General features: G+C 42.8%; 1 protein-coding gene across 1 annotated transcript; it reads left to right on the top strand.

The window, feature by feature from the left end:
- Positions 1–45: 45 nt before the first annotated feature.
- LOC310775447 (serine/threonine-protein phosphatase PP1-gamma catalytic subunit B) lies at positions 46–13,829 on the top strand. The gene is made up of 7 exons (XM_083635596.1): positions 46–408; positions 3,851–3,982; positions 4,716–4,946; positions 5,965–6,069; positions 8,880–9,103; positions 11,399–11,533; positions 12,427–13,829. Exons 1-7 carry the CDS (start codon positions 354–356, stop codon positions 12,520–12,522), a joined length of 978 nt encoding a protein of 325 aa, XP_083491722.1. The 5' UTR covers positions 46–353; the 3' UTR covers positions 12,523–13,829.
- Positions 13,830–25,253: the final 11,424 nt, after the last annotated feature.

Genomic DNA, 25,253 nt, shown 5'->3' with positions numbered 1-25,253 from the left:
AACCGAGCTAACACGTCCAAGCTAGCTACTTTTGTCGAGGTCCGAGGGCTGGGTGCTAACCAGTGGGGGGGACACTGCTAGAGTCACGAGAAAATAAAATATTGGCAGTGAATTGGAACGTCTAGACGAGGATAGTTGACTGATGCGTTTTTTCTTCCATAAAAATACATGTCATCACATCTTTAACAATTCAATACCCAACATAAATTTCTGAGTTTGCTAATTCCGCCCAAGGTTAGCTAGCTGGCTAACGGTAGCCGAACTAGTTTAGCTAACTCGGTAGCTAGTTAGCTAGCGCGTTACGTTTTGAAATCGAAGGGATTGTTTGAGACCAGCCTAAATACAGGAATACTATGGCTGAAGCCGATAAATTGAACATTGACTCCATTATACAGCGTCTTCTGGAAGGTAAGATGAACTATTTTGCTTCATATTCAGGCTACTCCCGGAGGTAGCCATTTTAGCTCACTTGGCTCAACCTGGATAACCGGTAGCTACGTTCATATCAATTCTTGCTCAGTGCCAAGATCCAGAGCGCCGTTTGAATAGGCAGTCTGTTGTCTCCGTTATGTTTGGTTACTAGCGTTAGTGCCAGATTCACAGCTGTTTACTTCATAAGCTAACAAATTAGTTGACGTTCCTTCATGAATAACGTTCCCACTCGCCTTTGTAACGCCACCTGAAATACCAGTAGGGTGCAATAGTTTGCCCGATAAATAATCCATTTCCTTTCCTGAAAAAGTGTCAGAAACCAACATAGATATTCTTGTTTAAAAATAATATACTGTAGCAATAACATTAACAGTTACTTGTGTTTTTTTAAATGGCACACGATGTTCTCTAGCATTGGTTTTGTCCTCCATGCGTATGTTAAAGGCATAACATGATGCAAGCTCTCTCATTTGGCTTATTTTCATTAACAATTAAACCCAAAACATACCTACCGTAGATAATTCTTACTTTGTATTATTTGTATTGTCTAATTCAGTAATTCCCAAAGACTGAGTCGACCCACAGGTGGGTTGCAGGAGATTTTATTTTGGTCGCCAAATAAATTATTTTCTTCCATAGTCTTTTATTTAAAATCTTAATCATCATAATGCACTTAATTTGTCTCATTTATATAGGTTATGATGAGGGGAAATCAAAACAATGATAACCTGTTAACTCTGCCTAAATGCATTTTTGTCTCACTTATCAGGTATTTCACATGTATGTTTTTTCAATGACGTGTATAAAATGAAGTTGTGATTTAGCAAACTATATCTCTTCGAATTGTGTCGTTTATGTGGTAGAAATCATCATTAATTGCCTATGCCAGTAAAGCACATTTCTTGGATTTAACTGACAATTCTGTCTGTGTGGGAAAGAATCTGGTTTCTTGCGGAGAAAATACTTTCTCTTCCCAGAGAGATAAGCACGAAGAACCATCCTGTTGTTCCCGATGTATCAATAAATGTTCCTCATGTATCTATCATTGTAACATGTTTGAATAAGAATTCCAGATTTGTATTGTTTTCATTCTAAGACAAACAAATGTTACCTGACCTGACCTTGCAATGTTTCAGTATAAAGACATGAGACTGAGGCCCTGTTTACACGGCGTCGCTCCCTGCATAAAACGGCAAACTTTTTTAGCGTTAGTGCCTTCCTTTTACACGGTGACGGCGTTATTGGGGGGTGAAAACACCAAAATCTGAAAACAGGTCCCAGAGTGGAATTCTTGAATACGCTGTGCCCCTTAGGCCTTGGCCACACTGATCCGTGGTGTCTGTCCGTGTGCGTTCATTTCTCTGTTAACTTCCATTCATTTTCAATGACAGCGGTCCGACTCTCCGTGGAGAACTCAGAAGCGTACGTGTCCAGCAAAGTTGCATACGTTTTGATGGACAGAAAGTTGAAGAGGGATGAACTTTTTCTGGATGGACGTATCGGATGGTCGGATAGTCACTGTCCGTTTAGCCAATCAGAGTCGAGGTCTCGAGAGGAGGCGTTTCAACTTTCAACGTTTCAACTTTTCAAAGATGGTGGCCGAGGCAGTGAAGGACGCTATAATTAATGCTGTGTACACCATCCCGCTGTTGTACAACGTGATAGTCAGTGTCACCGTCTGATTTCACCATCTAATCTGGTAATTCGGTGGCATTTTATTGCCACATAAGTAACGTAGCGCACAGAGCTAACAGCTAGCTGACGCCAGCTTTCTTCTTCTCTCAGTTTATAGGCGGTAGCTGACGCCAGCTTTCTTCTTCTCTCGGTTTATAGGCGGGTCGCTGACACCTTCAAGGTGCTTACCGCCACCTGCTGTACAAGTAGGTTACTTGTACATGCAACGGACATAAATCTATCCGTCTATCCGTTCTGTCCATTTTCTGACGGATCAGTGTGGCCAAGGCCTTAAGGTCTTTGCACACACAGTCCGATTGTTTTCATATGCGTGTTTTTTAATCCGTCATCTGAAAACACAGATGGGTCCCAGCTCGCAAAAATCTATTGACTGATGCGAAAAACACAGAAAATCGAAGCTCGTGCGAAAACTTAAATGACGGATGTAATTGCCGGACTCGGTGTGTCAATGATGATTGACACAAATTAGGTCGTATTCTTTCTTTTTTTCGTGCGTCAATTTCGGACGAAAATACTGACTTGGTGTGCAAAAGCTATTACTCTCGCCGTGTAAAGTGGAGAAACGCAATTCAAGTGATGACACAGCCCCCATGTTAGACAATGGTAGGCAATAGGAACATTGAAATAGCCCAATACAGCCTTATGGCACAGGCATAATGAGTCGCATTGACATTCAACAAACGTGATAACGATTTGCTAAAAACACAATCTGCGTTAAGTCCCCCCATCTAACGTCGCACATAGCCTATTAATCACTGTCTCCCGCATTGAATAATTGACAACAACTCACTGTCTGCGATGCATTTCCTCAAGTGAAGTCCCAATTGTCAGGTCTTTTTTATGTTGCTTTACTGGGTTTTTATTCGGTAATCCAATTTGGAGCATGATCTGGAGCAGGCTACCATTTGTGACTTCTTTGTCAGATGTGTGGAAAATGCATTTAAAAACTTTAATCACAAAGCTAAATCAAGCCCGTTAGAAACAGACAGAATAGGGGAAGCTAGATGTTTTTACCTTCAAAATAAAAGCAGTATTTTATAACAGGGTAAATAAAAATCAGGGTCGCCAACTCACTGTGTGTTAAAATTGACTTTTAGTTGTCTGTGTTCTATATGTCTTCTGTGTATTTCGGATCACACACAAAAAACGTTGCGACATCATCATGCATCAATAGGACTATTCGTTTATTTAATTACCATTATTGTGAAGGTTTTAACCAGTAGTTTCAATGTTATTCTGGCTCACTTGACACTTTTGCGGCTTCAGTCAGCCTGATAGTCTGCACGCAAATCGTTATCACACCAGCTGTGTGTAAATGCGAAATAAAAGGTGAGGACGCAACGCTAGTTTGCTGTTTTATGCAGAGATGGTTGTCGTCTAAACATGGCCTGAATGAAGCAATTTGTGCCATTGTTTAAACAATTACGGTAAATACAAGAGAGACCACTCTTCTCTCAAGTCTCAAGTCCATCACAGTTTACCTGTTCAATGGGTTTACCTGTTGAAATGGGTCAGTTTACCTGTTGAAATGGGTCTCGATGGTTTGTCATTTTTAAAAAGTGGGTCCCCAGAAAAAAAAAGTTTGTGAAACAAACACTGGTCTAATTCCTATTAATACCTAAATGGGAAACAATGTCATTAATAGTATACAATGTTGTTGGTGAACCATTGAATGTGCTATTTTTCACTCTTGCCCCCCCCCCCCCCCCCTTCTTCTACTCAGTGAAAGGCTCCAGACCTGGTAAAAATGTTCAGCTGACAGAGAATGAGATCCGCGGCCTTTGCCTCAAGTCCCGGGAGATCTTCCTTAGCCAGCCAATCCTGCTTGAGCTTGAGGCGCCGCTCAAGATCTGTGGTGAGGTTTACTGTGGTCTTTAGGGTCGAGGGAATTCTATTACATTCAACAACATTCTTAGATGCCTGTTGGAAGTTAGAGTACTGCAGTTGGTTGCACCAGCTGTGCATAAGTTCAAACGTAAACTAGTTCAAGCGTAAAATCTCACCAAGTCCTAGTTTACGCACTACTAAAAGAATTAGAGTTGCACCAAGTGACATAGTTCGAATGTAGGCATAAGTTACAACTTAAATCTTACACCTGACCTACCACTTACTAGGTGTAAAGTCCTCTGTAAAATAGTTGGCACGGGTTGCAACTTGGCAGCATGGCGCATCGTTGTTTTGCGTCCGCAACGTGTTCTCCATGATAAATTACACCCTTTGACATTTATGACTTTGACTCACGCTTTCATTTTCCACAAGTGGCAGCACTGCATATACATTAAAATAACAGCAACCATTAAGTAGCGTAGCGAGGCAGGATGGTGGAAGTTACAATGCATGATAATGAAGCTCTCATCACAGATAAACGTTAACAGTCTATGAACCTAATGAACGTTACTCAATAACGTTCTCATTTGGTTAGTGTTAATGAAATATGAAAGCACTACCGTAATTTGCGGTGGGCAACATGTCCCAGACTATCAGCCTGACTGTTTTCATTGTCTCCATAAACACAGCATGTCAGTCACACCTTCAACTAACAGAACAGTATAGTCTTCCACTCTCACCAACACTGTCTCTCTCACCAGGTGATGTCCATGGTCAGTACTACGATCTGCTGAGGCTGTTTGAGTATGGGGGCTTCCCCCCAGAGAGCAACTACCTGTTCCTAGGGGACTACGTGGACCGAGGGAAGCAGTCCCTGGAGACTATCTGTCTGTTGCTGGCTTACAAGGTCAAATACCCAGAGAACTTCTTTCTGCTGAGGGGAAACCATGAGTGCGCCTCCATAAACAGAATATATGGCTTCTACGATGAGTGTGAGTCACACATGGAATGCATACAGACACATTGTTGATCAGGTGCATCCACATTCACTCCAGTTTCTAATGAGGTTTTGTTTGGGGAGGGTTTCCAAGTAAATACACAGTCAAGAAGGACATCTCTGTCCTGGTGTTAGTGATAATCTTTCAAATGTTGAGTCTTTACAGTGCAGAAACATTAACCAGCATAACTCTGTTGATATCCCTCCCTGCATGTATCAGCTATTAGTGATGCCAGTTCATTTAGATTTAATTAGCATCATCAAACAAAGAGCCTATAAATATGGCTATTTTGGTATGCAAAACTAGGCAATGCAAAGAATTTGTAATAATTTACATCTGAATTTCAGCTGTTGTTTTAGGCCCACTGGGAAAATTCGTTTTTGCTGTAGTATCAACAAATGCCATCATAGAGGGGCAAAGTGAACGTCACTTCCTGCTTCAGCACTGTACCAGAGATGTTCTTCCGCAATTTATTTTCCCATAGACATTCCGTAAAATGCTTATAAAAATAGTTTTACTTGGTCAAACCAAGTCAAACAACGGTTCAGCTATATTTAGAATCGGGAGAGACCATAGAACATTTCACTCGGACCAAAAATTAAGAAAACATCGAAAAAACATTTTCTTTAAACCCGCATTTTTTTAAACGTTTTGGTCCGAGTGAAATGTTATGCGATCTCTCCTGTTTATAACTATTTCTGTACCATTTGGTTTGAACAAGTAAAACTATTTTTATAAGCATTTTACGAAATGTCTATGGGAAAATAAATTGCGGGCGAAAATCTCTGGTACAGTGCTGAAGCTATATAGACAAACATGCTTCAGGCTAAGGAGCATGGTGGAGCTGTCTAGGTAGAGATGAATCACATGCCTTTCTCAGCTCTGTACAGAGCCAGGATTATGTCAAATGTCGAGTATATCTCATGTGACGCAATAGTGGCAGCTGCTGACACACAATTTTATGGCCCTGCAGATAAGATTGTGACCAAGCAACTGTGTTTGCCTCCCACAGGTAAGAGGCGGTACAACATAAAGTTGTGGAAGACCTTCACAGACTGCTTCAACTGTTTGCCTGTCGCAGCCATCGTTGATGAGAAGATCTTCTGTTGCCATGGAGGTATTGAAACAGTTCATTTGGCTTTGATCCAGACCAAACATGCTAGCTCACTTCTGCATTGTTGTTACTGTCAACATTGTGGTCAGAGACCCGCAGGACTCTATGGGAACTTGATTTCCTTTTTAAGTGGATTTAAATTACCGGTATCTGTCTGAAAGGGGCTTACCATAGTAAATCACCTCCTTACATACCATGCGCCCGACTCCCATATGTAGTGGAGAACGCCTTTTCACAGCACATATTTGTTCAGGTTTCATACGGGTGCTGGAAATCCTTGAAAATGCTTGAATTTCAACTTAGTATTTTCTTGTGTGCGGATGCTGCTTTTTTCACTCATTGTCTTTTCAAGGTTTGAACCGAGGGTTTTTCCTGCATAGAGAATTATGAGGCGGCCACCTCCAGCACTTGACAAAACTGACAGGTGTTTCCATAGAAAACACTATTTTCTAACAAGCATTGCACTTCTGAGTAGTGTTGCACGGTTTACCGGTTCCTACGTCACGGTGCCTACTATACCAGCCACTTTAAACAATGCTACTACCGTGAGACATTCTACTACCGTGGAATGATGGTGCCAGCAGCAGCAATGCTTTAGCTCCGTTCGCAAATGAATTGGTTTCTGCATTCATAATCCTATATTGATGTTAGCGCACCCCCTTCTGGAAGCAACAACACATATGTGTTTGTTTCTATGCGGCTCTGAGGAAGGCAAATATAATATTAGATGTGGAGCGCCAGCTGCTATACATTAGCATACAGGTCGCTTCTTGTAGCTCAGCCAGAGACAAAGATCTCTGGCTCAGCTGACATGAGTCTCGAGGCAGACACACGCATGCGTTTCACAAACACAAATGTTATCACCGCACAGTGAAATATTGCGTTTACGACACGTTATCACAACAAAACAACACTTGGGACCGCTGAGTAGCGACTGTAACGTTAGCAGCCTCGTTCTGTCTGAGTCTGAATAATAGCAGGCACACATTTTCACATCAAAGTACGCTGGTACGATTTGTCAATCTAAAGTACGCAAAAAGCTGAGAGGCTGCATTCTGAGTTCAATTGTGCACGTGCAGTTCTCGTCTAACAGCAAGAGACAGCAATGTCTAGCCTGCCGAAGAGCAAATGAAGAAGAGTTCGGCGAATCACAGCACCTCCTTGCTTCACCCACATATCAAGAGGCTGGCAGGTTCCTCAATGTGATAACAGTCCTGTTAACTCCTCTGCAAAGGTAACATTAAATGGACTGGGGGGTGTTGAAAGTTGAAAACTTAGCAGACCTGCCAACGTTAGCCTTACATTACGTACGGCGTTTGGGGATCCATTACTTTGTGACTGGAAATTAGCTTGAGGACAGAATGTACTGTAGCCACAATAACCAGGTAAAATAGTCTTATAGTTGGACAAAGTGGAGAGCTAGACTAAATGGATATTATATTGGATAATCGTATTATTCGTAAACATGAACAAGTCTCTTCCAAAAAAAGAAAGAAAGCCAACTAACACTTGAAACTTAATGAATAACTTTTCTCTTAATTAATTTTCTATAGATTTGCTCCTAATATTTAATCTTGATAGAACACAGGTTCTCATTTTGTGGTAAAGGTATCATTTTCTAAGTCAGAACTAATAACACAGACAGTACCAATGTACAATTAAGGCAACTTTGATAGAAGTTAAACATCTAGGTGTACAAAATTATTAACGCCTTGTTCGCTCTCTGTGAAGCAGCATCTGATTGTACATCTTAATGACATCCAAGTTTCAAGCTTTACTTCTTTTTTCAGAGTTTTCTTCATTTTCACATATATGGATTGGACTGTTGAACAATAGGAGTAATAGGTATAGTTTAGGGATGCAAATTGTCCGCAAATTCCTGAATAGATCATCGGTAACGTTAACGATCAATCAATCGATTAATTGTAATTAAAAATATAAAATTTTCCAAACAATACCAAATGTTTTTTCCTCAATAAAACCTTTATTTATACAGCAGCAACATATTGCATATTTCTCACAGCATTGCGAAACATAAAAACTTAAGAGGCATAACTTTTAGACATGTCAACATTTGCCTAGAATCCGCGCCACGGGTGCCTCACTTACCGCAGAACGATTGGGTTATTTTTTCTGCTCGACGTGTGTCGCAGCTCTTCCTCTAAAACGCTGAGCTGATCCTTGGTTGCTCCAGGTGAGACGAGGAGGAGACAGGCAATTTATTAATTTATTTATTAATGAACATTGTTCAAGTGATAGAGCATTGTTGTCGAAGTGTTGTAGGTGTACACCGAATCACAGTATTTGCATGTGGCACTATCTTCTCCTTTCTTTTCAAAATGTTCCCACACAATGCTTCTCTTCGCCCACTTCATATTTTCAAAGGGGTTTTTTCCTCTTCTTTCAGACCAAAGATGGCTTACAGGAGTTCAGTCAGAGTTCACTGCGTGACGTGTCTGAAAAGGGCTATAGTGATATCATCGTGCCCTCTGGAGGATCATTGAAACATGATTTGAACATGCCGTTCTACAGAAGCACGTTGTTTTTTGATCGAGTACATTTTCACATGCTTGAGTAAATCCTGATTCCTTAACGATCAATGAATCAAGCTCCGTTTAATCATTTGCTGGTTTGCATCCCCCCCTAGTATAGCTCAATTCGGGGGTTTCTACTTTAATTCCAACTGTTTAAGAATCCAAAAGTTTAAGACTATAACAATTGGTGTTCCTTAGTAACAACACTGGAAAGCTCAAAGACCTGCTGTAATGTTAATGTAATTGTGTCTACCGTATATTCCCTGTGCTCTTCCCCAGGCCTGTCCCCAGACCTCCAGTCTATGGAGCAGGTGCGGAGGGTAATGCGCCCCACTGATGTGCCTGACCAGGGCCTGCTGTGCGACCTGCTGTGGGCCGACCCAGACAAGGATGTGCTGGGCTGGGGTGAGAACGACCGTGGTGTCTCCTTCACCTTTGGTGCCGACGTGGTCACAAAGTTCCTCCACAAACACGACATGGACCTTATTTGTCGGGCCCACCAGGTCAGTACACAAGAGTCAAGGGGGGGGTTGGGCTGGTTACAGTGGGAATGCAAGGTAGACCAGATACATAAAATGTGAATAAAATGAGTCTGACTTCCGCTGACAACACACCTGGCGTGCTCCCCTTTCTCTCTCTCTACAAGGCTACAAGAACCCACTGCTGTGATGGCAGCATCTGGCGCTAGCAAAGACGTTACAATTAGAGCTGTGCATCTTCACTGATCTCACGATTCCATACGATTCGATTATACAAGTCTACGATTCGATTCGATTATACGATGCATCTCGATGCATCTCGCTGCATCGCGATGCATCTTAAATCGATGCATCACTTTTTCCGCAATACATGATTTCTTTTTTCTCACTTTCTTTTTTCTCACTGTGTGGCTACTTTTAAAATAAAAGTGCATTTGGAATTGCATTGTATTATGATCCATAATTAAAATAAACAACTGCATGTACTTACATTCTATTTTATTTGATTATTTAAAAAAAAAATAATAATAATAATTAAATAATCGATTTTTGATATTTGTTAATCGATTCAGAATCGTCCTATTAAGCATCGCGATGCATCTCTGAATCGATTATTTTCGGCAGCTCTAGTTACAATGTTGTGAACCTGAAGGCATGCAAATATGGAAGGCTGGCTAAAAAACAAGTCTATTGCTTGCCCCTTAGCACAAATGGCAGTACGTTAGCAGTGATGTTAATTTAATCATACGGATCCTCGGATAGGCAACGGTAGAGTTACTAAGGGGAAGCAGCAGTCCAAAGACATGTTTCAGGCTAACTGGCTCAGAATATATCCGGGGCTCGTGAAAGTGAAATGAGCTGCACGATTTGTAAAATATACGGTGCCTTTTACCATATATTTAACAAAACGTTAACTTAGTTGCCGTTTCTCATACACTCATTGTGAAGTGAAGGCAAGGTTAGCACTATTACCAAACAAACCATGTCCAGTATTTGAAGAGAAGTCAGGCGACACTTCTGAAGTGTAGCGCAGAAGGAGGACCAACTGAATATCCATTGGATTACAGCGAGCTCTTACTGATAACCACGTACGCAGGAGAATGATAGGAATGCCATTATTATGTCTTTTCTTGCCTCCCAAATCCTCACTGAATAGTGTTCCTCATGTCATGTATTACGTGAAGTGTGGTTAGAGCTGCCGCGGTATTGACTTTTTCCTTACTGCACAAATTTGTGAAGCCATCCAAACCGTTGCGGAAACCGCCATAAAAAAAGCGAAAACAAACTCGGATGTTATAAAATAATTTGTTCGCAAATAAACGTTTCAAATGCATTTATTCCTCTAAGTAGTCTATTCTTTATAGCCTCTATATTCGATCTTTATTCTGTTATTAAGAGGCTGACTGCAGCAGGATGAATATTGATCGGCATTCAACAGGCGCGTCAATTTCGGCAAGGACGCATTCGTTTTTGAAAACACAGACAACATGCACGCTCCTATCTGCATTTGCAGACACTTATTACGAGCTCAATATCGCCTTGACATTGCCTTGATGAAAACACAATGCAGCTAAAACATAACTCAACACAATAACTCATGACATGCAACCGTACCTTCGGTCTGCGTCTCTCCCACACCTGGCACCTGCGTCTGCCCTCTCTCCCACACCTGGCACCTGCGTCTGCCGTCTCTCCCACACCTGGCACCTGCGTCTGCCCTCTCTCCCACACCTGGCACCTGCGTCTGCCCTCTCTCCCACACCTGGCACCTGCGTCTGCCCTCTCTCCCACACCTGGCACCTGCATCAGCCAGGCTCTCCTGCACGCGCTGCTCCAATGGGTTAATGGGCTCCAATGGGACCCTTAATTAGCTTTATCTGTGGGAAGCATTTTGATTCACCTCGTCATATCGTCCCGGCGGTTTTTACCTCCACTAAATCGCACTTGTGGTTCCCCATGCCCGACTGCGTTCACTTTATGTTGTTCCAGAATTACTTTTTACGCGCGGGTAACACTTCCATCGGAGAGACATTTGCGCTTCTTTGTTGCTGCTAATTGGCTATTGTGCCCATTGTATTAGCGCCGTTGCAATTCCAATTAATCTGTGCCTCATTTGCATGCGGAGAAGCAGTGATCAGCTAGATCCTGCGGTGGGTGTGCCGTGAGTGCGTAACCGCGGTGATGCGCTAACCGCGGCAGCCCAATGTGTGGTTCTGATTTTCTAGCTGATTCCATTGTCTAGTAGTTCAAAAGCAAATGCAGGAAGTTACCCTGATTCCATGTACAGTAACTGAAACCTATTGTGTGTCTATCTGTCAGGTGGTTGAAGATGGCTACGAGTTCTTTGCAAAGAGGCAGCTGGTGACACTGTTCTCAGCCCCAAACTACTGCGGCGAGTTTGACAACGCTGGGGCCATGATGAGCGTCGACGAGACCCTCATGTGCTCCTTCCAGGTAAACGAGAGACTTGCTGTCAAAACATCCAGATTGATTAAACAGCCTTTTTCAAATGATAGACTACAATATTTAAACAATTACGGTAACTCATTCCCCGCCAGGGTTTCTGACCTTTTTCAGTGATTTTCTGGGACCCACAGAATTTTCTTCTATGACTATATAAACACTGAATATCCCAAAAGACAGAACAAAGCACCTACTTTCATGGGGGGGAAAGTTTGTTTCTGCCTTCTTCCGTTCTTTATTATTATCAACATTTCAACATTTGAATGTCGGTCGTTTTCACCAAAAACGCCCGTCACTCACCAGGAAGCTGAGATAGACGTATGCCTGTTTGTCCAGCGAAGCGAGTGAGAAATTCACCCTGCGTGGACGGGGCGGGGTCATGCGCTCATGATGTCCATGCGTCTGGTGCTTCCTGTTACTGGATGTGTGGGGGCATATTTGACGGCTGAAATTTACACTATGTGAGGGTTCACAAAGCCGATGACTAATCTAAGTGACAGGAGAATTGATTGGTGTGCGTTTACCATGCCTCTTAATGAAAGAAATCCTCCAGCGTTGAGTGACTGTCACGAGCCCGTGTCACAACGCGCCGAGCTCGGAGGGTGAACATGTCCTTGCACCGCTTTGAGGCTCCAGGCTGGGCGTGTTTTATGCGGTCCCTCCATGAAGGGAGATCGAGGCTGAAAACGCTCGCTGGTTTTGTAGGGCAATAACTCTGGCTAGCAGAGGACTTCATAAGTTGGCCAAGAGCGCCATCTATCGCATGGCGGTGAAAAGACGTGTTGATGTCTATAGACGCCAATGGCGGGGAATGAGTTAAGGAGAGTGCAATCTAGTGTTGCCATTTACTCATGTCTGTTTTTTCCTTTATTCCCCATTTTTAGATTCTCAAACCCGCAGACAAGAAGCTGTTCTATGGTGGAGGAGGCGGCATGGGCTCCGGTCGCCCAGTCACTCCCCCCAGGAAAGCCAAGAAATGACAGCCGTAGCTCCGCCCTCGGCCTCCACCCCATCCCCCCTGCCCTCTCTACCTCTCTTCTCCTTTCTTTCACCAAACAGCCACAAATCAAACCTATACCCAGGGCTTTTTTTCCTTTTTTTATCTGTACTTCTTAAAACATTTAATGTTATGAATTGTCTGAATGAGTGCGTACGCAGAAGAGGAACGTGTGTGTGTCTGTCTGTCTGCGAGGGAGCATTAAAATCATGTGTGCGCGTGTACATTTTGTGCGAGAGTATTAGAGATTTATACTATCCCCCCTCTCTTACCACTTTGCCCCCGTTGAAAGGTGGAAACCACAGTGTCTGTCTGTACAGGAATAGAGGGGCAAAGTCAACGTCACTTCCTGTTTCAGCACTGTTCCAGAGATTTTCTTCCGTAATTTATTTTCCCATAGACATTTAGTAAAATGCTTGTAAAAATAGTTTTACTTGGTCAAACAAAACGGTTAAGCTATATTTCAAACGGGAGAGACCATAGAACATTATACTCTGTCCAAAACAAAAAACAACATAGTTTAAATATTTTCTTTAAATCTGTTTACAATGAGATGCACCCACTTTAACCCTGAATAAAGTAATAAAACCACTAGTAAACCAGTAGGCGGCGCCTGGCCTGCTGTTCAGTGAGTGGCCTTTAAATCTGAGTGAAATGTTATGCGATCTCTCCTGTTTCTAAATATATCTGTACAGTTTGGTTTGAACAAGTAAAACTATTTTTATAAGCATTTTACGAAATGTCTATGGGAAAATAAATGGCGGATGAAAATCTCTGGTACAGTGCTGAAGCAGGAAGCGATGTTCCACTTTGGCTCTCTATTGTGACTGAAAATGCAGAGATTGGGACACAGCAGGCAATTGCTGACCTGATGAATTTAGCAGCAAACTCCTGCCAGCAGGTGGTGTGTGTGTGTGTGTGTGTATTTTGTGGAGAGGGGGGTATTTTGTTTTCCCTGTCCTCTGTACTGTAAAATCTCAACCACGCGTGCGTGCGGCTGTGCACGTGCGTGCAGTTTTCCTGCTCAAATCAGATGTCCCTGAACAGGAAGTAAGGTCTGTCCCCATGTCTCATGAGAGGATGCACATGCTTACCCACACACACATGCATACAGATGACTCTCTTCACAGATTCATACGAGCCAGAGCTGTAAAGACCCCACACAGTTTAGGTTTGTACAGATTTGATTACTTGAAAGAGATTTTTTGTGAATCGTTTTGTAGTCTTTCATCAAGTTGACCAATAAAGCAAGAATCTGAGCTAAACAGTCCTCTGATATATATATATTTATTTGTAACTCAATCTTATGTCTTATACTGTATACCAGGGTTCCCACAGGTCTCTGAAATACTTGAAAGTTTGTGAATTTGAGAAATAAAAAAAATCAAGGCATTGAAAGTTTTTTTAAATGGACAGGCTTGAATCTATATGCAGCAAGGGACCACAGTCTGTAATCTCTAACACAGCACTGTTGAGAAGTGTAGTCACGCCTCTCTTTTTTACTTGTCTGTGATCTTCTGTAAAGTTGCTAGTTCTCATAAAATTCTCAGTGTTGTAACAGTCGTTAACCTTGATCCCTGTCTCAAGCCATGCCCTGTTGCATCCTTGAATTTGAGGGAATTGGGCCTGGAAAGTCCTTGAAAAGTAATTGAATTTGATGTCTTAGAAGGTGTGGGAAGTGAACCCTGATATGCAGACATAAGAATCTGTAATTAATCTTCATTAGCTGTTTGTACAATTGTATACCGTAATTAACCTTTTTCACAGCAGACATTTTGTGTCTGAATGGCAGGAAGTAACGCAGGTGCAAGCAGAACATTAATGAGGGTTTCCAACAGAGTTCATTTAGGTGTTCCAGTGCCAGGACGCTCATTAATGTTTTGCTTGCACCTCTGTTTACCCTGCCTTTTAGACACAAAATGGCTCCTGCGAAAAAGGCAGATTGGTAACAACAGCCCCTCACAGTACAGTTTCCTCCAAGTTGAAACTGAAATACCTGCCCACAAGACTAGTATGTGTTAAAACTCCAAGATAGATTTTTCTCTTTAAATATATTCTAACAAGCTTTTAACCTTTGTACCCTACGCTATATACCTCCTATATTTACAATTAGAGGAAGGAATCTGTCCAAGTGGTGCAAAAAATTAGGATCGGTGGCAAACGAGACTTTCATTAGTAATTTACCACCATCCCTCAGGTACCAACATTTCATTTTTACTCAGAATTGTAATCCTTTAAATGCCAGTTTGTTTACATCATAGCACTGTTTTCATAGCCTGGGTAAACCCTTCAATGTGACGTCACAGGCTATGCCTGTAGCAGATAGAGGTCATGTGGAGGCTGGGTTTAACCAGGCTACTGTTTTCATGCCACCGCTAGTGATAGCCGTGGCCAGAGGCATGTTTTCAAGTTGTCCGTACGTAGTACCTATGTCCATCCGATGCTCGTTAGCGCGATATCTCAGGAACATCTTGAGGGAATCACTTCCAATTTGGCTTAAACATCCACTTGGACTCGAGGATGAATTGATTAGATTTTGGTGGTCAGAGTTCAATGTCACTGTGACTTCATGCTTGTTAATGATGTATCTCAGGAACATCTTGATGGAATTTCTTCAAGTTGGCTCAAACATCCACACTTGGATTGGGGCGCGCGGTGGTTTCCTTCATATAGGAAGCCCTCACCAAAAACATGCAATATCCTGGTCGCTGAAGTGGTGCCTCTTCTGCTCGTTCGGAGGGAGGGGATCTCGGAATAGCGTGATCCTCCCACGTGCTATGTCCTCAGGTGAAAAGAAGTGGCTGGCTACTGCCCATGTCTCGGAGGAAGCATGGAGCCAGTTTCGGCTCTCCCCAGATTGGCAGAGGGTGGAGCAGCAACCAGGATAAACAAATTAAATTAGACCTAATGGGGGATAAAAATGGGATAAAAAAATTTGTGAAAAAAAAAGAAAACATCCACTTGGACTCAAGGATGAACTCATTAGATTTTGTTGGTCAAAGTTCAAGGTCACTGTGACCACATGTCCGTCAGTTCCATCAAGGAAAGAGGCCATAGTGAGGGATAGGAAGGTCAGAGAGAGTCGGGATTCAAAGGGTGGGTAGGGGGAGTGGCTAGGGGATGTGAGTGGTGGGAGGGGCATGGTGAGGGAAAGGGGCCATAGCAGACTTCGATATACAGTAGAGACATTGCAACTTCCAGTCACTTCCTGTAACTGTCATGTGGGTTTTGCCCATGGTTTCCCACTGCTACACCCCCCCCCCCCCAGTATACTTGCACCAGGTCCCGAGAATATTGGAGACAATGGGAGGATTGAACGTGATCCCAGATTAGGACATTCTTTTTCCCCCATAGTCATCAATCATTTTCCACAAGCCACTATCTTCTGAACATTCTGACACTAAAATGACATTTTTGAGACTCATCAGGAGAAGATTTACTTTGTTTGAGACCTGTCTCTCAGCAACAACTCCCCAGCCCCCCACCCCCCCCCCCCCCCCACCCCCAAAAGACCTAAAAGGACATAATGTCCCCAATGGTGTGTGTTTTCTACAGGGGGACAGGGAATCTCCCCAACATGAAGAGTGTCACACTTTTGTAAAAAAGAGAAAAAAGGGCCACATTTTACACAGTTCGGACTAACGATGCAGAAATTTGCATGATAAGAATATTAGAAAGGACAGAACTTGTCCCCAATAGGATACAAGGGCAGTGGCGGACTGCATAATCGGGCACGTCGGGCAAATGCCCGGTGGCCTGGCCTGGCCTGGCCTGCAAAAAAAAAAAAAAAAATGTTTTTTTTTATTTTGTTTTGCAGGCCAGGCCAGGCCACTCACTGAACAGCAGGCCAGGCGCCGCCTACTGGTTTACTAGTGGTTTTATTACTTTATTCAGGGTTAAAGTGGGTGCATCTCATTGTAAAATTGGACTTGGCCCAAAGTGGGCTTCAAACAGCCCAAATTGGGCTTCAAACGGCCCAAATCGGGCTTCAAACGGCCCAAATCTGGCTTTAAACGACCCAAATTGGGCTTCAAACGGCCCAAATCTGGCTTCAAACGGCCCAAATTGGGCTTCAAACGGCCCAAATTGAGCTTCAGACGGCCCAAATTTTTCGCCAGCGCCCTTCGGACGCCGGCACGCGCGTCGGCCCGTATCGGCCTGGCCTGCTTGGTATCTAATGCCCGGCCTGAATTAGGATCCCAGTCCGCCCCTGTACAAGGGCCATTTTGTATCATTACACAATCAGTAGTATGCAAATGAACATTGTTTAACTTCCCTCCATCTTGCCTGGACTCAGAATTTCCTGGACCAAATGATGTAATTTGCTATTGCTATTACTATCACTATCATTATTGCTCCGTCTACAAATTTGGTCCAGGAAGTTTCCGCGAATGAATGGGGAGCTCTTGGTCCAGGCAAGATGGAGGGAAGTTAAACATTCTTATATATTTGTTGCATATACTACTGATTTTATAATGATACAAAGCTGGTTGAAAATTGGCAAAGTGGCCCTTTAACTTTTTTTGTGCCATTTCTGTTCCCTCAGAGCCCAAGTTACACCGTCACATCCCACCCGTCCAAAACCCATCCTGAAACCTGTTCCGCCCCATGTATAAAACAAGCCCAGCAATATCACCAACCTCTGCTCCCGAAGTCACCCTGATGCCCCCTCATCCCTGTCAAACAAGTGCCCAAACCCCCTCCGCAGCCCCCACCTGAACCCATGCAGAAGTCCCTGCTGCCTCCCCCCATCCCGCCTCCCAAACCCCACGGCCCGCCCTCGAACGGAGACACGAGATTGGAGGTTGAGCTGCAGGTGGGGTCGATGGTTGTGGTGACCGACCGGTAGCCTAGGTAAACCCAGCCCCCACGTGACCTGCTCTCTCAGTTCCCAGTCACTAGCGACCGAGAACAGGTCTGAGAGCAGGTCACGTGGGGGATGGGTTTACCCAGGCTAACCGACCGGCTCCTTTTTGGGTGATTTGCTGGATTGGAAGGATCAGCTGGTTTCCAGAACTGGTGTCGAGAATTGAGCTGGTAAGATAAAGTTAACAGTTTCAGCTTTAATAGGCCTTTGCCATCTGTTATTTGGCACATACAAAAACTATACAAGCAAATACTTAACATGTCGCCCACCAGTGATGTAGTTCCATTGTTGGGTCAAGTCATTCTTTTTTTTTTTTACATTTGAAAGTAAAATGCATCAATTTGGTGCACTCTGAGGGCAAAATTAAGAGGCTAGATCTATGAAGAACTACACACATCACTCAAATACATGCCTTTTAGACACCACCTCCTCCAACTCATCAGAGCTCTGATGCTGTTGACATGAACAAGGCATAGAACAATACTGATGTGAAAGCCAGAGCCATATTGAAATCACGTTGGTTGTATTATTATTATTATTAGTGTACTTTATTTTAAACTCAACCATGTTCACTGCTTACCATGTTCACCCCTTCCTCTCATCAAGAAAGCAAAATCACCTAACGCTTTATACAGCAGCACCATTGATTATAATAATAATTATTATTATTATTCCACAGTGCATGCCTGTGGATGCACATGCATGATGTCCGCGACTCCCCGTCTAAGCATAGAACCAAGCATGATAAAAGCTGTCCGTAATCTTTTGGAGTAGCGTATAGCTTATAATCAGCAACTCAATTCACATTCTCAGCCAGAATATGATGGCTGGTCAAACAGTAACGTATTAAGCATGATTTTTTTCAGTTTGCCCACGATTTCTTCAGTTTAAAAAGTGGGGGGGACAGAATCTAGGTTTTGAAAAGTGGGGGGGACATGTCCCCCCTGTCCCCAGTGGAAAATACGCCCCTGCAGTCATTCATTGTTGATTCCGCCCCCTAGCGGCACAAAGTCAACATTGTGACATGTGACTAACAGATGGACGGAGACTACTGTACTTTACTCAGTAAAGTACTTAAAGGAACACTGTCAATTTTCAACTAGCTTTGTATCATTACAAAATCAGTAGTATATCCGAAAACTGTACAGTTTTGCAGACATTCATTTAGTTTGACAGTTATTGAGAGTTGATTTGAGTGAAGGTGTGGACCAGTGATGTTATGTTTACAGTTTATGATATAATATAATATTGTGGAGGCCCAAATTGGCCCTGGTATAATACAAATCCTCTGTATGTCCCTGGACCAGGAGCTGACTGCTGGAACAGATGTCACTTCCGTTGCCCGGGCAACAAGGGCCTGTTCGTCAACCTTCGCAACTGCAGGCGGGACTCCAGGCTCCCAGGCCCCGAGACACCTGTCAATCAACTGGAGTGGTGCAACTCAATAGGTAGGCGTGTGTGTGTGTGTGTGTGTGTGTGTGTGTGGGGGGGGGGGGGGGGGGGAGTTAGTGTTTGTTTGCTTATTCCTCATTTAGCTTCTAGCTTCTGTGGATTGTCATATCAAAATCGGTTGGTAAGGATGACTATTGGCTCTTTCACAGAATACACAATCAGATTTCGATCACGATCAGATCAGTAATAATAATAATAATAGAGCAGCTAGAACTGGTAAGTTCCAAAAATTACATCACCTTACTATAATGCAGCCTTTAAAACCAGGAAAAGACTACACAATATAACAATATCCAAAATCTTAGAAAATAGTCTCATATCATGATATTAATATAATATCTATATTGCCCAGCCCTAATTCAGCTGTCCATTTCTGCATAACATTATGCATTCTAAAGGCCCCTTCATACTTTAAAGATAACTACATTAGCCTATAACTATAAAAAGATTGATATAGAATAGAATGGCTTGTAGTACTGTGAACTTCACACTACAACTGTAACTATATAGTTAACCATTTTATTCTATGTAAATCTTTTTTATAGTTATAGTTCTAAGTGTGAAGGGGCCTTAAATCACAAGGTAAACTGACCTTTGGTTACAGTAATGGTTGCCGTCATTCATTTTTATGTACGTGTGGAAGTTTCAGCTGTTATCCACAGAGGGGTGGTGTTGAGCTCCTTTGACGCTTGACTGGAATTGAACGATCCACGTGTTCATGAGATAAATTTAGTTTTACTATGATAAATATTGGTTACCGTTCCCTATGGAGGTCTAACAGATCACAAGACATAACTTGTAATATCTTGAGATATAACTGTCAACCAATTATTCGATATGGTGGTACTCTACTCTTGCTTTAGTCTGCAAGAGATTAAAAAAAGATTAACTGACAAGTTGATGTCAGCTTGCCTCATTTGTTAAGGATTATATTGATCATCTGTTGCTATGCAGAAACTCTTGAAAACTTTGGATGTCTCTTTCATGTTCTTCCTTCTATATTTATCAAGAAAAGATCACATTTCTTGCTAAGGCATCTCTCAGGCTCTGTTTTCATTCATTCATCTTCCTGTCATCAACACCCTTCCTTCAGGACGCTCTGTCCATCATTCTGCCTTCCTTTCATAATACGGTGAAAGTTGAAGGGTATGGGGGGGGGGGGGGGGGGGTAATTTGCTTAAATTTTTGTATGTAGTACTTAGTTTAATTTTCTATCATTTTTGCCACTTTTAACCTTCATTTGATAGAAATAATTATACCCTTTTTAGAAAGTCCAATAGGGTGAAAGCTGACGGCATTGTTTAGATTAAAATAAACTAATTTGCCGTATGATATATATTACATATCAGTTTGTATTGCAAGATAATTGTACAGTTATTAGAAATTACAATTATTAGAAATTGTTACCCACTAATTCCCTAACGCCACATAAATGAGTAGAAAATCGAAGCGTCTGAAACCCCAGTCAGCTTTTAGACATAAAGGGATCTGGTAAGACGGAAGGAAGTTGAAGAAGTCAGAGCTCCATAAATTTGCCTTTAGTAGGCCATAACTGTGCAAGCATGCTCTCTCATTTCAGTGCTAAACTGATAATGTGTCTGTCGGCCACTGGGTGTCAAGAGCTGTGGCAGTACCCAGCCATGGCTGTTCCCCTTCAGGAGTAGAATCCTCTGTACACAGTTTCTCATTGGCTATTATGGTTTTATTATTATTATTTTATTATGCTCTAAATGAAAAAAATATTTTGTACTTCTACTAGATTGAGTTTCTAAACATTCTGTAGATCACTCAATCTTCATGGCTTGACTCCAACCTTGACTCAATGGACTCAATCGTGTTACCTGATTGATTTGTCGCTGTTACCTCATAACTGTTATATGACATAACAGTGAAAATGATAAGTGAAAATCTAACTTGTAATCAAACCCCCCCCCAACATTCCCACCAGACCTAGAAATCAACCCAAAAAGGGTGTCCTGGTTAATTGAGAATATGTGTACACACACACACACACACACACACACATGTGCATGAATTTTAATTGCATGAATGATGATAAATGAGGGTCATGATTGATGCAAAAAAAAATTGCTATGCACTCTGTGCACTGCCTGGTGGCACCTAGGTCCATTCACTCTGTGCACTGCCTGGTGGCACCTAGGTCCATTCACTCTGTGCACTGCCTGGTGGCACCTACTGTATGTCCATTCACTCTGTGCACTGCCTGGTTGCACCTGGGTCCATTCACTCTGTGCACTGCCTGGTGGCATCTGCGTCCATTCACTCTGTGCACTGCCTGGTGGCATCTGGGTCCATTCACTCTGTGCACTGCCTGGTGGCACCTAGGTCCATTCACTCTGTGCACTGCCTGGTGGCATCTGGGTCCATTCACTCTGTGCACTGCCTGGTGGCACCTGGGTCCATTCACTCTGTGCACTGCCTGGTGGCACCTAGGTCCATTCACTCTGTGCACTGCCTGGTGGCACCTGGGTCCATTCACTCTGTGCACTGCCTGGTGGCACCTGGGTCCATTCACTCTGTGCACTGCCTGGTGGCACCTGGGTCCATTCGGACTCAAACTTGGCCTCATGGCACTTACTCATGTTGTTATCTTCTGAGTTCTGACTAGATAGACTGTCTTTGTAGACTTATCAAAAGCCTTCGATACTGTAGATCATGCCATCCTGTTAAACAAATTGTCTTCCTTCGGTCTGGATGACCTCTCTGTCAGATGGTTCACCAATTACCTGTCTGGGAGAAAACAGGCTGTTATTGCCGACAACTTCAGATCCAATTTTGCAGCTATCAACAGGGGCGTTCCCCAGGGATCGATCTCCGGCCCAATCCTATTTACTCTGTATATAAATAATATCTCCTTACCCTTCGAGCACAGTAACGTCCATTATTATGCAGATGATACCATCTTGTACTGCTTCGGGACCACCCCTGCTCAGGCCGCTGCTAGATTGCAGACTACATTTGATGTATTTCAAAGGTCTCTGTTTGAACTCAAATTAGTTCTAAATTCAAAAAAAACTAAGTGGATGCTGTTCACTAAATCCCCTGTCGTCGAAGACAGTTTTGGCATTCACTCGCTTCAGGGTGAACAAATACAGTATGTTGATTCCTATAAATACTTGGGCATTTGGCTGGACACTAAACTCTCTTTCCATGTACATATTGATAATCTGACAAAAAAGCTACGGAGAAAAATTGGTTTTCTGTATAGGAATAAGTCCTGTTTTTCGTGTCATACGAGAAAATCACTTGTTCACTCATTAATAATGTCTGTTTTTGATTATGGAGATGTACTGTACATGCATGCCTCATCCACCACCTTGAAGCCGTTAGATGCAGTGTATCACAGCGCCCTGCGCTTTATAACAGGTGATGGCTTCTGTACACACCACTGTATACTGTATGAAAAAGTGGGCTGGCCCTCCCTGTCGGCTCGAAGAGAGCAACATTGCCTTTTATTTATTTACAAAGCACTAATTGGAAAGCTTCCCCTTTATCTGTCTTCACTCCTTACTCAGAACAACACAAGTCATCATACCCGCTCACAGTCTCATATCAGACTACTCATTCCACGTGCGAGGACTGAACTCGGAAAGACGGCTTTTTCTTTCTTTGCCCCTAACAAATGGAACAGTCTCCAGGATATTTTGAAACTGGAACTCTTCATCCCCCTAGAGTCCTTCAAAGCGCACATCGAGAGTACCAAGCGCGAGGAGTGCGCATGTTTTATTTAATGTACTTAAGTACAGTACAGTATTTAATCTTGTCTTGTCTGTCTGCAATTTTGTTTTCCTGTATGTGTATTGTTGTACCAGGGCGCCCTTGTAAATGAGAGCCCGCTCTCAAGAGCCCTCCCTGTATAAATAAAGGTAAAATAAAAAAATAAAAAAAAAATAGATAATTGCTTGTGTTGTATGAAGCTCAGATGTACGTCGCTTTGGATAAAAGCGTCTGCTAAGTGAAATTGTAACATTGTAACATTCAAATAATGCCAGGCTTACAACCTACAATATAAGGTGCTTGTCTGAAAAAGTAAACTATGAAACCAAGAAGGATTTTGTGTATGTGAAGTGTGAACATGTCCACAAATTTATTTCTAAGGTTGACCGTGTAATCTAAATTGCAGGTTTGTTTATTCACATGAGAGCTTGACAATTCTCTAGTTGCATTGACCTGTTGGACATCATGACAGCTAATTTGACTTCCCTTAGCCTTATTCTTAATTAATTGGGGAATACCTCTCAAAGTCACATGTATATGTAACATGTAGCCTCTGTCCTGGGACACTTCAATCAGAAGTTTCTCCAAAGCAGAACTCTAACCTGTCTATTAGGAAACTTACTCTGTGGCCTTTTACACCAACAGAGCTTCATTGTATAGTGCTAATAACTCATCTGAGACAGTCAAGCTAACAGGAGGCTGCTGCCTGATCATCACAAATCTCAGCGTTGCCTCAAAACTTAAAGGAACACTCCGCCCATTTTCAACCAGCTTTGTATCATTAGAACATCAGTAGTATATCAGAAAACTGTAAACGGTTTTGAAGTCTGTCATTTAATTTGACAGTTATTGAGTGTTAAAGTGTGGACCAGTGACATCACTGGTCCACACTAACTCAAATTAATAACTCATTAACTCAAATCAACTCTCAATAACTGTCAAACTATTCATCATTCATCTAGTTTGACAGTTATTGAGAGTTGATTTGAGTTAATGAGTTATTAATTTGAGTTAGTGTGGACCAGTGATGTCACTGGTCCACACTTTAACACTCAATAACTGTCAAATTAAATGACAGACTTCAAAACCGTTTATAGTTTTCTGATATACTACTGATGTTCTAATGATACAAAGCTGGTTGAAAATGGGCAGAGTGTTCCTTTAAGAATTGAATGTGGTGAAAAGTCGTCACCAGTTATTAGGAAGCGAGGCATCTAAAAGTGCAGAGCCAGCCACATTAATGACACATACTGTATGTCTGCAAAAATGAAAGCAACTTTTGATCAACTACAAGGCTCATTTTCCTGTTGGGTCCCATGTGGCTTGTATGTAGGATAGCCCTAAGTCGATGGAATGGTGTGAACAACGAGGAGCCCTTCAACCCACTGTAACACATGGATATCGATGACATGGTGGAGTCAAATGTGTCCTAAAATGTCCACCTATCTTACTTTCTCTCACCTATAGATGAAAGTAAGACTTACGAGGCTGAACTAATGGTCCGGCATTCTGAAATAAAAAAGCCACAAAGCTGTCGTGGTGCTATACCCAGCTGCATAGTTTCACCTGGTCTATTTATATCTCGCGAGTAATTCTGGATTCATAGACTCAGCTGCTACTTCTATTATTACTATTAGCTAATGCTGTAACAAGTACGTTGCTAACACCAACACTATAGCTTCTTTATCCATTGCCTTTACTGGCCACTACTGCATCACTGTCAATACCACAGAGGTTCTTCGCTAATAAGTGTTTGGCTGATTAGTGGGATTTTTAGAAAAAAATAAATAAATTATGTTGCGTGTACTTAAAGGTTGTAAATCCCAAGAAACGAATGCCTATCGGTGCAAACGGATGATACTGCTGCGTTCCTTGCAGAGGCCTTCAAGCCCTTTGGTTGAACAACGCTGTAAGCAACTTTTGTAGCCATTGGCATTTCAGTGGGTGTTATATCTGTGTTACTGAAGAATAGGAATTCCATTTGGAGCAACCTGGGTTGTATTTCATAAGGCTGGATCGGTGAGAGCTTCTTCTTCTGTTTCCCCTTTTTTAATGCAATGACCAAACAAGTGGAGGTTCCTCCACTTCAGCATATCCCCACACTTTCATGCTTCCATGCAGCATGTATTGGGTTTGACAGTGACCTTCTTCAAGGATTTCCTTAGAGAAGTATGTCAGTATAACCTGGCCCCTCTATTCTGAGTGATGAATATCCACTGTATCGCCCTGTGCCTCTCTCACTTTGCTCGCAAGTCAGCAGGAACAGACTTAGTTGCATAAGTTAGCTGCGCGTACAGCTGCGCCGCCTCAGTACTTATCACTTACAGAACTGGGAACACGCATAGGGTTCAAGACATGCAGGGGGCAGGGTTTGACGGCTTAAGGCGGCACATGGCGGTCCCGCAGCCTGGCACGAGGGTGTGGCACGTTAGCACCACTCTCAGAGTGGCGGCAAGGGGGTGGGGGTTGGGTCTGACGGGTGTCCCGGGCCCGGCCGGGTTACACCGTAGTAGTCTGTACGCAGAGGCTACTGACACTTCACCCATAGACAGAGAGGGACGACGGGGAGGGGAGCGAGGGAGAAACCCTATCCTTCTGGGATATTGCGTTAAATGTCAGTGCTCTGCCCTGAGGGAGACACTGACAGGCCGACCCCT

The sequence above is a fragment of the Poromitra crassiceps genome (genome assembly GCF_964638095.1).
Source record: "Poromitra crassiceps genome assembly, chromosome: 4".
Lineage (NCBI taxonomy): Eukaryota > Metazoa > Chordata > Actinopteri > Beryciformes > Melamphaidae > Poromitra > Poromitra crassiceps.
Note: the sequence above shows the minus strand (reverse complement) of the source record. Positions and strands in the feature narration are given on the sequence as shown.

Coding starts and splice junctions, on each gene's coding strand:
- LOC310775447 (XM_083635596.1), top strand. CDS start 354: ATGGCTGAAGCCGATAAATTGAACATTGACTCCATTATACAGCGTCTT. Junction 3,983..4,715: donor GGCGCCGCTCAAGATCTGTG/GTGAGGTTTACT, acceptor CTCTCTCACCAG/GTGATGTCCATGGTCAGTAC. Junction 9,104..11,398: donor TTATTTGTCGGGCCCACCAG/GTCAGTACACAA, acceptor TCTATCTGTCAG/GTGGTTGAAGATGGCTACGA.